Source organism: Microtus oregoni, unplaced genomic scaffold (assembly GCF_018167655.1).
Source record: "Microtus oregoni isolate MIOR12 unplaced genomic scaffold, Mior012 000027F_ref0000203, whole genome shotgun sequence".
NCBI lineage: Eukaryota > Metazoa > Chordata > Mammalia > Rodentia > Cricetidae > Microtus > Microtus oregoni.
The window spans coordinates 15,788,467-15,804,550 of record NW_024543086.1 but is presented as its reverse complement, the minus strand read 5'-3'; the positions used below and the strand labels follow the sequence as shown (position 1 = coordinate 15,804,550).

The following is a 16,084-nucleotide window of genomic DNA, read 5'->3' as shown; positions in this document are numbered from 1 at the left end:
TTGGCTGTTGTAGTGTTTAGAAATGAAACAGGCGCTTAATAAGGAGCCTGGTGACTAATAAACCACAAGTGTTACATCATTTCTTCTTTCTGTCCTCAAAAAGGGCAAAGATGGCTGGCTTAGAGTTACAGAATGTGAATGTGTCTTTTCCTCTGCTGCCATCATTCTTTTTCTTGAATTAGAGTGATAAAGTCTGAAAATAGCTGTGTGGGAGGTTGTTCCTGAGCCAGGAGGCTTGTCTTTGAAGAAACCCTTCTTTCTGTATTGTTCTGGGGTGTGGGACTGGAGGAAGCAGGGTTTCTCACACCCCAAGGCGCAGCTGTATCAACTACCACTTCGTTAAAGCCTCCTGGGCTTTCAGTAGATACCAGACCCAAGTGCTTCTATGATATTCCTCTGCCCACTTAAGGAAATGAAACCCTGGAACTAAAGATTAACTGTTCTCTGTAGCAGTTCAGCAACTGTAGTGTTAGATAGTGTTTAATGCTGTTTTGACTCCAGCTCTAGGTGTTCAGCTAAGCCACTCTCACCCCTGCTGACTAGGAGAGATGCTAAGCTTGGTTCCTCTAGTTGTCATAATCCTACTGGCTGAGTCAGTGGATGACAGAGTTGCTAGGTCTTCTAGAGCCAGGCTCAGTGGATTCCCAGCACCGTGTTTCCGGAGAGAAAACCTGTAGTTTGTTAGCAGCGTTAGAGTCCTAAAGACTGCTCCCAAGGGCTCCTGAGGTAGATGGCTGAAACTTTATAAAGCTGTGATCCATTTACTGCACTGTTGTTTGTGAAGCACTCTCCCAAGTGCATAATTTTGAAATTTAAAACCCATGGGAGAGAACCAACATTATTGAACATTTTCCATGGACTTTTATATGTATTAGGCAATTTCACATGTTTAGTTATTTAATCCTTGCCGCAACCTTGTAAAAGTAGGTACTATAATCCCCGTGGAGATAATTATCAGCGTGTCCCAAACTAGGCTCTACATCCAGTCTTGGGTATGAGCAGAGACCCTGTCCCTCATATCAGATTTCACTATGCTTTCATTTCTTGGCACCCCTCAGACTCCTGTGTGTATGATCTGAGCCTCTTTGCTTTATTTCCTTATTTTAATTCTATGGTTTTGGTGTTCTTATCTTTTTAGTTATGTCCACTTCACTTAACTGTTGAGGCCTTTCTTGGACATAGAAAGTAGTGGTTATTGAAAAGTAGAATTCCAGCCTCCTGGGGTCCATTAGAACAGAGAAGTTAACAGTGAGGATATGAATAAAACCCTTGATGATAGGAGAGAAAAAAAAAGCTTTTGGAGTTCTAAAATGTTGCCCCCTTATTTACTGGATCTAAATATTAACATTTTCAAACATTATTGAGAAATTACATTAAATGGGGATGATTTATTGTCATGCACATACTATGAAACCATCACTTTCAAGATCAAAACACTTTCTTGTTCTTACACATTGCTTTTATTATCTGGGGGTGGTGTGTGTATGTGTGTGTCTCACAGTATGTGTGGAGGTCAAAGGACTTTCAGGAGTTAGTTATTTCCTTCAGCTGTGGAACCTGCTGATCAGGTTTGGGTTATCAGGCTAGCATGTGCAGTATCTGCCTAGCCATTTGCTCACTCACAGACACTGGTTTTTAACTTTTGAGTGTAACTATGCATGTCTCAGGTGATGAAAATCTTAACGCTGAGTCCCTACTCTTACATGGAAGTGAGAGCATAAAGGCACTCAGCAAGGACTTTATAAGGTTGTTTTTCAGCCTCAGGGACTCCTGAAACACTAAAGTCTTATACCTAATGGCATGTATTAAAGCTACTTTTATTGTTTGGCAACCAGGTTAGTTCATCTTTACAAATTTTTAGAGGCCTGTTTGTTTGTTTGTTTGTTTGTTTTGGTCTTTTTGAGACAGTCTCATGTAATCCAGACAGATCTTAGACTCAACATCTGAAGGGCTGGCTTGTCTCCACTTCTCAAGGGCTAGGATTACAGAGGTAAACCATCATGCCTGGCTGGAATGAAAGCAGCCAGAGAAAACTATTGACCAGGGAAAATAAAACACCTTAACTAATCATCTAGATAAAATGTAAAAACATTCTCAGAAAATTATGTAAGGGATGACAACAAAGTGATGATTTGGCAGCCCTCTGCCTACCATGAGGAGCCTTCAGGGCTTCCTGGCTTGGCGAAATGATGCCTGCCCCCTCAGGTATGTATCCTGATGGCCGTCTGTCTCTGCCAGCTCCTAACAGTGGGTTTGTGAGAGGAAAAAGAAAAGTCTGCAATGGTTATTAGATAGTAATGCAAGTGAGCCTGGCTAGAACTTCGGAAATAGTGAGGAATTGCTAAGTGAACTGAGTTTCAGTGCCAGAGAATAGTGATTCAAACCTTCTGTAAGTTTCTAATGTAGCCAGGCTAAGTGTAATTTTGCCAAGGTGGTAAATCCCCACAACTGTCAACTTTTGGAAAGATGCCTTCCTCTTAAGCATAAACACACTGGCCTTCTGTAGGAACAGATAGTTGTGTGTGTGCGCATGTGCTTATGTAGGTGGAGGCCTAAGGTATGTCTGTGTTGAATGCCCACCAGTGGTCCCTTCTAGCTTCCTGGATTCTCCAGGAGCTCCAAGTCAAACACACAGCTAAAGATCTAACACTGAAGTTCACATAGGAGGGAGAACATGTGACCTTTGTCTTTCTGGGTGTGGGTCTAATATTTTTCAGTTCCGTGCAGATCTACACTTCATATTTTATCTTTTATTCTTTTTGGTTTTTTGAGACAGGGGTTCTCTGTAGCTTTGGAGCCTGTCCTGTAACTAGCTCTTACAGACCAGGCTGGCCACGAACTCAAAGAGATCCACCTGCCTCTGCCTCCTGAGTGGGATTAAAGGTGTGCCACCATTGCCCAGCTCAATTTTATCTTTGTTTGCAGTTTTATAGGTACCACACTTTCATTATCCATTCATCAACTGATGGACATCTAGGCTGATTCCATGATTCAACTCTTGAAAATAGAGTAGTGATGAAAATGGATGGGGAGGTGTATCTCTCAGTAGGAAGTGGACTCCTTTGGGTACATACCAAGCAGCGGTCTATCTGGGCCATTTATTAAGTTCTGTTTTCTGAGGAACCACTGGACTAATTTGCACAGTCAATCCAACTTTTTACATGGGTTCTGGGGATCAAAACTCAGGTCCTTGTGCTTGTGAAATAGGTACTTCACTAACTGGCCATCTTTTCAGCCCTGCACTGAGATTCTTTAAGCAAACTTTTCCATCTTCCAATGCTTCATTTTTTGTATTTGCCTTCCAATTTTTGTAGACCAAACGGTGACAGAGTGACAGAATATGTTTGCAGCCTGAAAGCACTAAAGCTTCTTTCAGAGAACTTTTGGAGTGCTGTGGGGCTATTGCTGTCACTGCTGTAGGCTTTTGACTCACTGGTGAATAGTGTCATGTTATTAGACTGCTTAGCACGCTAGCTTCTTATTTGTCATGGCTTTCATTTTCCTCTAAGTTCATTATTCCGTTTAACTATCTCATTAACATAATACTAAGCTGTGTGTTCTTATCTTTATGTTACAAGTTTATTTCTTCGGGACTCTTATTACTGATTATGTCATTGTTGTTTACTAGCTGTGTGACCCTAAGCAAAACTTAATTCATCATCTGTCTTCCCATCTGTAAAATATGTATAGTAGACTTACTTTCTGCTATAGTTGTAAGGATTAAGTGTGTGTGTGTGTGTGTGTAGTTAGGGCTAGGACTGGTTGGTAAGCATTTGAAGCATTTCGTGTTTAGTGTATAGATTAAAATTGGCTGCGCAATGACAGCGTGGTTGAACATGCTTATGTGAAAGGGGGAAATCCCAGGGGGCCCCACCCCATGCAAACATCTGTTGATTGCTGAGAGAAGGAGAATTAGAGAATTAGAACCTTCCCTATGATCAGCCCTGAAATCTGTAATACAACACTAAAGGTTGAATTTATATATTTATGAGTAATTAAAGGGGGTCATAACTTGAGGGGGAATATGGAAGGGGTAGGAAAGAGGAAATGATGTGATTATATTTTAATTGTCCTACTAAGAGCCAAGAAACTTTACTATCTGTGGTTGGATAACTGCCTTCCAGTTATATCCTATGGTAGCAAAGTATGGATTTTGGACAAACATCTACATATTTCAAAATGATTAATTGAATGGTATTTTTCCATAAAATATATACTGATATATACTGACCTTATTTTTCATTTAGAAGTAGATTATTTTAATGCCAAAATTGCATCATAATTTTGCTAAAATTCTCTACCCTTCGGGACCCTAAGAGTACTGTTTCATGTTAAGCAATGATGGCACAGACTTTAATCCCAGATCTCTCTGAGATTGAGACCAACCTGGTCTACAAAGTAAATTCCTGAACAGGCAGGGCTACACAGAGAAACTCTATCTGAAAAAATAAAAAACAAAAAAACCAAACAAATAACAAACACAAAGAGTACTGTTTCATTCAACAACAAGAACAATATACCAAATGTTTTTCAGTACCCTGTCATTTAATCTTTCCAAATAGCTTTGCTTACACAGAAAGTAACATATGTGCTAATGCTTTAAAAGTGTATGTATTGGGGGTTAGTGCAGATTGGAGAGTACTGCAGATTAGGGGTTAGTGCAGATGTGGGTTAGTGTATATTGGAGATTATTGCAGATTAGAGGTTACTGCAGATTGGAGGTTGCTACGGATTGGGGGTTTACTGTAGATTGGGAATTGTTGCAGATTATTGGTTACTGCAGGTTGGGGGTTGCTGCAAAGTGAGGATTGCTACAGATTAGGAGTTGCTGCAGATTGGGGTTAATGCAGATAAGGGGTTATTGCAGATTGGGAGTTATTGCTTTCTAAACTTGTCCCTTTCTGCTTCTTCAGTTAGTGCAGATCAGTCAGTCTCCCCAGCCTCAGTATTGTTTGAACTCTGGACTTCAGCCATTGTAGTGTGGCCCATTGGTTTAATGAGTGGTGTGGTGTAGCACATTTTTTCATCAGCTTGTCTTCCACCTGCTCATCTTCTTTGTGAGAGTCTTACAAAGGTATTTTAACTCTTGCTTTTCTGGTTTTTTTTTTGTTTGTATTTGTTGTTTTTACCCTGAGACAAGGTTTCTCTGTGTAGCCCTGACCATCCAGGAACCTTGTAGATAAGGCTGACTTGAACTCAGAGATCACCTGCATCTGCTTCCCAAGAGCTGGGATTAAAAGGTGGGTTGTGACACCACCGCCTGTCAAGAGTTCTGTGTGTGTGTTTGTATAGCAGTCCTTTGTCAGATGTGGCTTGAATTTTTTCTTGCAGTTTGTGTCTTTTTATTCTCTTGATAGTGTCTTTAGCAAAGCCTAAATTTCTAATTCTGATGATGGTACATTTGGTGACATACCTCACGGGTCATTGCCAAGGCAGCAGTATTTAGATTTTCTTCTTTTGCCTTCTAGGAGTTTATAGTTTTGTGTTTTATATTTAAGTTTGTGTACACTTTTGGTGGTAGTAGGGTGGGCTCATGTGTGCAATGGCAAGGGTAAATTCTGTATTGATTAATTTTTTGATGTCTCATTAACCCAGCACCCTTTGTTGGAAAGCCTGTCACCTGTCTTTTCTTTTTTCTTTTTCTTTTTTTAAAAATATTTATTTATTATGTATACAGTATACAATATTCTGTCTGTGTGTGTCTGCAAACCAGAAGAGGGCAACAGACCTCATTACAAATGGTTGTGAGCCACCATGCGGTTGCTGGGAATTGAACTCATGACCTTTGGAAGAGCAGGCAATGCTCTTAACCACTGAGCCATCTCTCCAGCCCCCTCACTTGTCTTTTCTATCAACTCTTCCTTTTGTTTCTTTTACACAGATCAGTTGATGGTGTTTATGTGAGTTTTATTTCTGGACTTTCAACTGTTTTCATTCATCACATGTATGTTTAAGTGTTGGTTTTCTCGGTTTTTTGAGATACCCTGGACAATACACACACGCGCATGCACGCACACACGCATGTATGCACACATCCTAGTTTTAAATTATGGCAATCTTTCATTCTTCCAAGTGTTGGGACTACAGTATGAGCTACCCTGCCCAACTGTATGCTGTCTTGGTTACTATAAGATTAGCATAAGCCAGTCCTTGAGAGTTAATTTTTTACCTCATGTACAATTTAGTTTGTCCAGTATCTAGAAAAAACTTTGAAATTTTTATTGGAGTTGCATTAAAATTGGAAGAACTAACTAGCATTCCAACAATATTTTCTCAATGCATAGACTGTCTCAATTTAGTTCTTCTTTGGTTTAACATTTTGTCATTTTCTTGTAGGTCTTACACATTTGTTCTGTTTAGCTCTGCATGTTTCACTCTGGGTGTGCTAATACATATGGTTTTGTAATGTCAGATACCACCTGTTGACTTCCATATATGGAACAGTGGTTTTTATGCATTAACCTTAGTGTGGATGCTTATTGCATCCAACATCATTTTCTTGATTCTTCTGATTTTCTGCATAGATAGTTGTATTAATTATAAGTAAAAACACTTCTTTCTTTCTTTCCCAATTTGTAGATATTTTCTTTGTGCTTTAGCAGTGGTAAGAGGTACTGTCCTACCTAGTTCCTAATCTTAATGGGAAACTCCACATTTGTTTTTTAAGTTTAGTGTTTTAGGGTTGTTTTTGTTGTTTTCAAACTAGTCTTTATGAAGCAAAGGAATTGTCCCTCTAATAGTATTGAGACTTTTTTCTTAATTCTTTTGTAGCCTAAGCCGGCCTCAAACTCGTGATCCTCCCGCCTCTGCCTCCTTCAACAAATCCTACTGGTGTGCACCACTATAACTGGCATATTGAGAGTTTTTATCAGGAAAAAGTACTAGTCTTGACAAATGGTTTTTCCTCATCTGATATGATTATATGATTTTTCTTGCTTACCCTGATGCTATAAATTAGTTAATATCCGAAGGTTGAATCAGTTTTGAAAACCTAGAATGAATTCTGCCTTGGAGAGTGTTATATAATTCTTTTTCTAGAGTGTTATATTTGATTTACCTAATTTTTTTTTCTTTCTTTAGTAGTAAGGTAATGTTTGCTTCATAGAATGCATTATGAAGTTTCTCTTCAGTCTTGTGAAAATAGAAGATTGTTATAATTTCTTACTTAACATGTTCAGTAGAATTTACTGTTGAGCCCATCAGGAGTTGGTGCTTTTTTATTTTAAAAGGTTATTAGTTATTCAATTTTTATAGATAAGGCCTATTTGGATTATTTCTCTGTTCTTTAACTTTGGTACATGATGGTTACAGAGAATTGGTCTGTTTCTTCTAGCAGATCAAATTTGTAGGCACGGGGTGTTCATAGTACCCTTACTATTCTTTTAATGGCTAGACGTGTAGCTACACCTGATGCAGTCCCTCAAGTATGGTTTCTTTTGTTCCTACTGCTAGAAGCACTGGAGTTTTCCTCTGATGTTTGCCCTGAGGAAGTAGAGATAACAGTGATAAATCCAGCTCTGACAAGTCCTCTTAGTGTTTTCTCTCCACTTACCCACTCTGATTTCTAGCATACCTGTAACAGATGGAGATGAGAGTGCTGTCTGGATATGAGACTGGTGGTGCACTGTGAACAGAAGCACACTCATTGACACTGTTCCTATCGCCCCTTCTCTGCAGGTGCACTGACAGAGTGCTACGATGAGCTGGGGAACCGATACCAGCTGCCAGTCTATTGCTTGGCACCACCAATCAACATGATAGAGGAAAAGAGTGACATAGAGACTCTGGATATCCCTGAGCCACCTCCCAATTCGGGACATGAGTCTCAGCTCCGTCTGCGCCTCTCCACAGGCAAAGACCTCAAGCTTGTGGTGCGCAGCACAGACACGGTATTCCACATGAAGAGGCGCTTACATGCTACAGAGGGGGTGGAGCCAGGCAGCCAGCGGTGGTTCTTCTCTGGCAGGCCTCTCACTGATAAGATGAAACTGGAGGAGCTGAAGATCCCAAAGGACTATGTGGTACAGGTTATCGTGAGCCAGCCTGTGCAAAACCCAACACCAGTGGAGAACTGAGCTGGGCTTGCCTGCGTCCCAGATCCCTTGGCTCCTTTTTATTATCATTTCCTACTCTATGACGTGAAATTTATTTTCACTGCTCTGAATTCCCTATGAATGGATTTAGTTCTGAGGAATTACCAGTGAAAAATTCCATCTGTGATGGAGACCAACAAAAATAATAAAACACACAGAGCCAGCCTCTGGAACTCCTGTAATTACAATTTCTAATTTGAGAGGCAGTTAAGAAATAGATAACCATTTATTTTAAAACATTTATCAACTATGTAATGGCTGTATTTAAATAATTTGGAATGTACACAGACACCAGACCCATCAAGAACAGCACCAAGCACCTTTTGGATACAGAATTTTTAAAATGTATATGTCAAGTTATATTTTCAGAACCATCAATAATTAATAACAGTTATAAAACTTAAACGTTTTTGTTTTTGTTTTAGTGGAACCTAAAAGAGCAGAGGGGATTGTTTCTCTTCTGGGTTTGTATTCCTATTCCACCAGGAAGCAGTGGAGCCTGGGAGTTTGTCAGTGTTGCCTCCCCTCCCCCAAGTCATGCCCCTAATTCACACTCATTCAGTTCCGCTGCCATCCAACATGCTGGCAGCAGACACCCTCTGGAACATCAGACAATAATTTAGTAAATAGTCAGAGTTCTCATTCTTAGTTGAGAAGTTGTCTTGCCTGCATAGTGGTTTAAAATGTCTCTAGTCCCCAGGCTTGAGACTGCTAGCTACTATGTAATGCCTTCACTGAAGCAGCCGCTCTGCGTGGCCGTTTCTGGAGCTGACTGGCTCCATCTATATTTCTGGGCCATATAACATGGAAATGGAGTGTAGCTGCTTCCATTCCAGAATAAAAAGCAATCCTTTTTTCCTCACCTTGCAGGGGGTGGAAGTTAAATCTTCTCTGCCTGTTCCTGGGAAAACTGTGCCTCTTCTCAGCCTTGGAGAAAACTCCAACTCAAAATTTTCAAGTGTGAAGGTTCACTGGTGTCACTTAACCGATGCTAGGGAGAACAAATGGTGGCGCCTGGCGCTAGGCCTGAGTGCTTTTCACTTCACTCTGATTCTAGTAATTGTGGGCAGCAGTGTTCTTCCTGCACCTTCCCACAAAGTGCTGAATCAACCACCATATCTGCACATGAGGCTGAGGGACTGAGCACAGTGAGCCAGCCTTACCTCCTGGAGAAGGCTGGAGAAAGCTACCAAGGGTTGTATTCAATCTGGAGCCTCTTAAAAGCCGATTCTGCCAAGCATGGTGGTGCTTGCATTTAATCCCAAACTTGGGGGCAGAAGTAGGCAGATCTCAGAATTTGAGATCAATCTGGAATACAAAGATAGTTCTAGACCAGCCAGAGCTGCATAATGAAACCCTGTCTTGGGGGGAAAAAAAAAAGGTTGATTCCATGAACTAATATGACCACACTGTATCTTTGGAGTCTGAACTGTGTACAGTAGATGAAAGAGGGCGCTATGCTGTCTCAGTAGGGAAATGCCAAACTTTCAACATCTATTTGGATATAAAACACCATGATTTTTGTGACAAAATGGAACTGCTAAGGAGTTTAAAATGTAATGTTTAAAGTGGTGTTAAATTTCCTATAGCCTGTTTAAATATATCTATAATTGAACTTACGTTTCTGAGAACTTTTAACCATTTCCCTAATTCTGTTCATAAGTTTAAAGTTTGTGACTGCACCTAATTTAGACTTGATGGGGGTTGAGTCTAAATTCAGGAGAAGCACACAGCTTTAACAATGAGGAAGGTGCTCACATTCCTGTGTGGAGGCTCCAGGACATCCGAGTGCTTCGGCCTACCATCAAGAAGGTTGATTCATTTGCCACATTGAGTAACAGTATCTCAAAGTCCATCAACTGGAAAAGAATGTTTTAAAAATTATTTTTCTAAAGGAAATTTAATGGTGTCATCAATAATCTATGTTTGGTAAAAGTCTTGTTTGTTTCTTGAGGGTTGACCTCTCTAAGAGCTTTTTATTTTAAAGGAACATATACTTTGAATAACGATCCTCCAGGCGTGTTTAACCTAGGTGAGAAAAAAAAACATGGTGCTGGTAATTGTCAATAGATTGATGTAAGATTGGATCAATACTTGATGTGTATAATTTTAGTATGTAGGGGTTTTGTGCTTTTTTTTAAAAAAAAAGTTCAACTTTTCTCTTTGTCTTTGCCTTTATTCTGAGTAGTTTCTTTTTTTTAAAATTTATTTATTTATTAAAGATTTCTGCCTCCTCCCCGCCACCGCCTCCCATTTCCCTCCCCCTCCCCCCGGTCAAGTCCCCCTCCCTCATCAGCTCGAAGAGCAATCAGGGTTCCCTGACCTGTGGGAAGTCCAAGGACCGCCCACCTCCATCCATGTCTAGTAAGGTGAGCATCCAAACTGCCTAGGCTCCCCCAAAGCCAGTACGTGCAGTAGGATCAAAACCCAGTGCCATTGTTCTTGAGTTCTCAGTAGTCCTCATTGTCTACTATGTTCAGCAAGTCCGGTTTTATCCCATGCTTTTTCAGACCCAGGCCAGCTGGCCTTAGTGGGTTCCCGATAGAACATCCCCATTGTCTCAGTGTGTGGGTGCACCCCTCGCAGTCCTTAGTTCCTTGCTCGTGCTCTCTCTCCTTCTGCTCCTGATTTGGACCTTGAGATTTCAGTCCGGTGCTCCAATGTGGGTCTCTGTCTCTGTCTCCTTTCATCGCCTGATGAAGGTTAATATTCAGGAGGATGCGAGTAGTTTCTTTTTTTGTTACTTTTTTGTCATTTGTTGTTCTGTTTTGTTTTTTTCAAGGCAGGATTTCTGTGTAGACCAGGCTTGGCTTTGAACTCACAGAGATCTGCCTGCTTCTACCTCTCGTGGCGTGAGTTTCTAACTATTCCTCTATACAATGGCAGTCTCCCACATCCTATAGGGGAGTGGGAGACTTCTTCCTCTCTGAAACCAGTAGTGAGATCATGACCACCACACTTAAGGTCTGCTGCACCACATACTGCAGGTTACCTAGAGGTGTGCGCCTCAGGGAGGGTGACTCACAGTACTGCTTGCATGCTGCTGCGGTGGTAAGATCCGAGTCTCACCAGTTGTGGTTGCACACACCTCTAATCCCAGCGCTGGGAGATAGAGGAGACTCAGTTGGAGGGTAGCTTGGTGTACCTAATGAGTTCCCATCTTTAACAACAACAAAATCTGTGCACCTTTATGTCCTCTGGTTTCTTTGAAGGGCCTTTTCTCTCACTACTTCATTGTTATCTAGAGCTCCTGTGTGTGAAAAGAACAGAGCAGACAATGGCCCCTCTTCCTGAAGATAACTTGGAAATTTTTATTCCTCTTTCTCCATGATGGGGGAAAGGTAGCCCTCCTAGCAAATGGGCATCACTCAGTTGATCGGGTCCTGTGATGCATTTTACTTAGAAAAGGAATCCAGCTGATCACATTTTCAGAAACAGCTAGTGTCCTATGACTGTTGTTGGGGGTCTCTTGTGATGTGGCCTGTTAGCCTGTCGTCTATTTCTGTAGTGAGCCTGAGTGAGTCCATCAAAGGTTGAACATAGTTGAGTTGGCCTTGGATGGTATGGAGATGTGAGCTCCAAGCCCTGGGGGAAGAGGTGACTACTTTGCTCATTTAGTGGCCTCTCAAAGTTCCTTCTAGCTGACAGTAGTGTGGAAGAATCTGCCTGTGGCCCTGGTCTGAAACCTTCACAGGCCAGTGTCCACCCATAGTCTACCTGTTTCTCCCCATCGCCTGTGCCCTTAACACTCGTACTAGGAACTTGCAGTACAATATGAAAACCGCAGACTGGAAAGCTTTGACACACAGGATGGAATCCAGAACCTCACACACGTCATACTCTTATTGTTGAATCACATACCAGGCCCTATGTACTTATGTTTAAAACTAAATCAGGGGGTTGGGGGTGGGCGTTGGAGAGATGACTCAGCAGTTGAAAGCACTTGTTCTTGCAGAGGACCCAGGTTCGATTCCCAGCACCAGCATGGCAGCTCACAACTCTCCATTACTCCAGTTTCAATGCTCTTTTCTGACCTCTGAAGGCAGCAGGCACCCACAAGGTGCTTACACATACACATAAGCAAAATACTCAGGCACTTGAAATAAATCTAAAAACACCCTAAAGCAAAGCAGGATTGGATTGGTTAGCTTCTTACATGCCTAGTCCCAACACAGTATATAAGTTTACTAATTTGTTTGAGTTTTGATTTTTATACAGACTCTCATTTACCAATGAAATAATTCTAAATGCCCTTCCAGTCCTCCTGCCTCAGGCCATGGGTGCTGCAAAACTTGTGCTGCTGACCCACAGGAACCTCCAGTTGATGAAGATGCTTTAAAAAGGAATTCTAAAATCTGATGGGATGTCAGGATAGCTCAGCAGGTACCTAAGCAAGTTTGATCCCTAAAATAAGGTGAAGGATCAGCACCAGCTACAAGTTGTCCTCCGACCTCCACATGTGTGCTGTAACACACACACAGTGATGTTAAAAAATCCAGTGTTCTGTTCATTGTACCTTTACAGTGCCCTTGGACCCTTGTGGGAGGAAGGACAGGTTAGCTACCTGCTCTCTTTGGCTGTCCTCCCTGTTCTAAGTAAAGAACTTGATACTGCGTCTGCTCCAGGAGTTATTTCCCTTTATACAGCTCAAGAGCATCTCTAGGAGCAGAGACCTCTGGGGTGTCTTCTCAGAATCTAAAGCTGCTGCCTGACAAGCCACCTAGGCTATCTCAAAAGAGACCAGAGCCTGTAAAGATGAGTGCTGTGGTGAGCGGACCTTTGGCTTAGCCTTTCTCTAGATGCCATTTTTTCACGTTGGAGTGCCTGCCTGCACACTGCATAGTGTCTCTGTCTGCCCGATACCAACACTGTAGTAATCACAGACTTCTAAAGTTGGAAGGGCTTGGGGAGTGATGAGAGATGTTTGCAATTCCATCAAAGCAGTGCCTTTATTTCTGTAGTCTGGACTGAAGATGCAGGAGAGATGGCTCAGCAGTTAAGAGCACTGACTGCTCTTCCAGAGGACCAAGGTTCAATTCCCAGCACCCACATGGCAGTTTACAACTGTCTATAACTGCAGTTCCCGGGAACCTGACACCCATAGCAAAACAAAAAAAAAAAATGCATATTTAAAAAAAAGAAAAGATTGAAGTGAAGTGACCAGTTCTACCTGGGGTTTGGTTTTGCTGGTCCCATTTCCACTGTGTTATTGCACCACGGGGAGTATTTATGACTAGTTGTATTAATCGTGCTCAAAAGCTTGTTAGCCAAATCTCCCATTTGTTAATGATGTTTCACAATAATGGGTTTCATAATCCCCAGTCTGACTTGCAGATAAGGATCTTAGGTAAGCATTGATTGTACATTGATTGAAGGGATTCTCGCCAGCTCTAGCAGGCCTTGCCCCCCCCCCATTCCCTCTCCCTTGCCGTAAACCTTTACATTCCTAAAGCTAGTCACCAAGGTCTAATTCCTTTATTTGGTCACTTCTTCCTGAGGCTGACTACCAAAGTCCAGCTATCAAGGTATTAAATAAGTCTAGCTATCAAAAGCTCCCTTTGGCTGTCCTAAGACACCCAATCAAAATTAAATACCTCATTCTAATGCAGGGTTTGCCCTTGTACCTCTATAAACTGCCATTTGCCTATGTACCATCTGTCTCCTCTCTATCCAGAGGTAGTCCTTTGTCCCCTAGGAGAAATACCCCTGACCCTCTCTCTCTCATTCCCTTCCCCTTCTCCCTTGTCATCTTTGTTTCTTATCCCTGCCTTCTGTCCCTCTGGAGCAAATGAGTCATGATGCTGTGCATTGGGTCTTGTGCAGATTCTGGTCTCTTCATTGGTGGCATAACATCAGTCATTTGGGGACCCTCAAACTCACTGGTTGCCTTGAGATCAGTTAGAATCCTTAATCTTGGGTATATGTGATAAATGATTTATATTTTTTCAGTCTCCAAACTGTGTCTCTCAGAAACTTACAATGAGGGATATAGTAATAAACATTAAACAGGAGGGATTTCTAAGCCAATTGAATTTGTTAGCTTAAAATTTAAAGAGAAGGCTGATGTAGCATGCCTGATTCCCACATCCAACACATAGGTGCTGAAGCAGGAGCATCACAGGTTGAAGGCCTGCCTGGGCTGGAGAGATGGCTCAGCATTTAAGAGCACTGACTGCTCTTCCAGGGAACCCAGGTTCAATCCTCAGCACCCACATGGCAGCTCACAACTATCTTTAACTCCAGGATCCAACACCCTCACAAAACATACATACAGGTAAACCACCAATAAAATAAATTTTTAAAAAAAATCTACCAAAATCCAGTGAGTTTAGACCACAGGCTGTGAGTACCAACATCCTGGTCCTACTACCTGTGAGATGTGTTTAAGTTTCTTAATTTCTCTGGGACTCAGTTTCCTCTTTTGTAAACAAAATAGCCTTAACCTTTGACAGGATCAAAGGCATAAGTTGTGTGTCTTAAATCACTGCCTAACCTGCACCAAGCACATGATTGTGATAACTTCCCAGACACAATGCAAGCCAATACAAAGCCAGCCAGCAGCTACACTGTTTTCGGAATCCCAGGGTGGCCCTGAGTCTGTCTCAACGAGAGCTTTTAAGCACACACACAAAAAAAACATGTTCTGGCTTGACAGTTAATAAAAACAGCCAGAAACAGAATTATAAAAGCTAAAATGCAAGATTAGTACATTTAGAGACTTTCCCAGAACTATGGACTTTGATGGATTAGGTCATTGTTTTCATTTTTGGCTGGCGGTGCTGCCTACTTTTGGAGTTTTACAGCCCATATGGTACTTCTATCATGGACTCAGTTATGTTAAGATCTGGGACCCTGTCACAGTTGCTACAATGATGATACAGTCCCTTTGGGGGTGGGGTTCACAAATCTCATGCCAAAGAATCTTTAGATCATTCAAGGTATTGATGTATTGATCTCTATATGGTCTCTACATAGCCCTGGCTGTCCTGGAAGTCATTATGTAGATGAGGCTGCCTTCATGTTCACAAGTGCCCGGCTCATGAGGAGTTCCATTGGAGGCAGGCACACAATATTTTGTCCTAGTTAGTTTTCTAAGCACTTCACATGTTGGAGTAATTCAGGCTCTAAGGAACACACAGCCTGAACTGAGACAGTGAACTCCTGCAGTCCCAGTTAACCCAAGGCTAAGGCAGGAGGATCATTTCATCCCACAAGTTGGAGATCAGCCTGGGTAATAGTCTCAAAGGAAAAGACAGCTTCCATATCCTTTAAAGTCAACTTGCCTTGTCACCTTTGGCCCATGAGTCTGGCATCCAGGTGGGCTTAGCCTAGAAAGGATCCAAGAGCATTGAACCGTGAAAAGGGTTACCTCTTCAGCTTCTTGCTAAAAATCAGAAGCAAAACTGGACCACATGGATAGAATGCTGCTCAGGTATAGAAACTGTTTTGAAAGCCGGGCAGTGGTGGCGCACGCCTTTAATTCCAGCACTTGGGAGACAGAGGCAGGTGGATCTCTGTGAGTTCGAGGCCAGACTGGTCTATAAGAGCTGGTTCCAGGACAGGCTCTAGAACTACAGCAAAACCCTGTCTCAAGAAACAAACAGGGGGGGGCTGGAGAGATGGCTCAGTGGTTAAGAGCATTGCCTGCTCTTCCAAAGGTCCTGAGTTCAATTCCCGGCAACCACATGGTGGCTCACAACCATCTGGAATGAGGTCTGGTGCCCTCTTCTGGCCTACAGACATACACACAGACAGAATATTGTATACATAATAAATAAATAAATATTTAAAAAAAAAAAAAAAAAAAGAAACAAACAGGGCTGGAGAGATGGCTCAGCGGTTAAGAGCATTGCCTGCTCTTCCAAAGGTCCTGAGTTCAATTCCCAGCAACCACATGGTGGCTCACAACCATCTGTAATGAGATCTGGTGCCCTCTTCTGGCCTGCAGGCATACATGCAGACAGAATATTGTATACATAATAAATATATAT

The 16,084-nt window shown here is 41.9% G+C and overlaps 1 protein-coding gene across 1 annotated transcript in view; it reads left to right on the top strand.

Annotated features, from left to right (window-relative positions):
* The window catches only part of Ubtd2 (ubiquitin domain containing 2), a 64,542-nt gene extending 54,287 nt beyond the window's left edge, over nucleotides 1-10,255 (top strand). The window contains exon 3 of the mRNA XM_041676483.1: nucleotides 7,678-10,255. Coding sequence (XP_041532417.1) covers nucleotides 7,678-8,075 — 398 coding nt within the window. The 3' untranslated portion in view covers nucleotides 8,076-10,255. The remainder of the gene's footprint in view (nucleotides 1-7,677) is intronic.
* The last annotated feature ends 5,829 nt before the right edge of the window (nucleotides 10,256-16,084 follow it).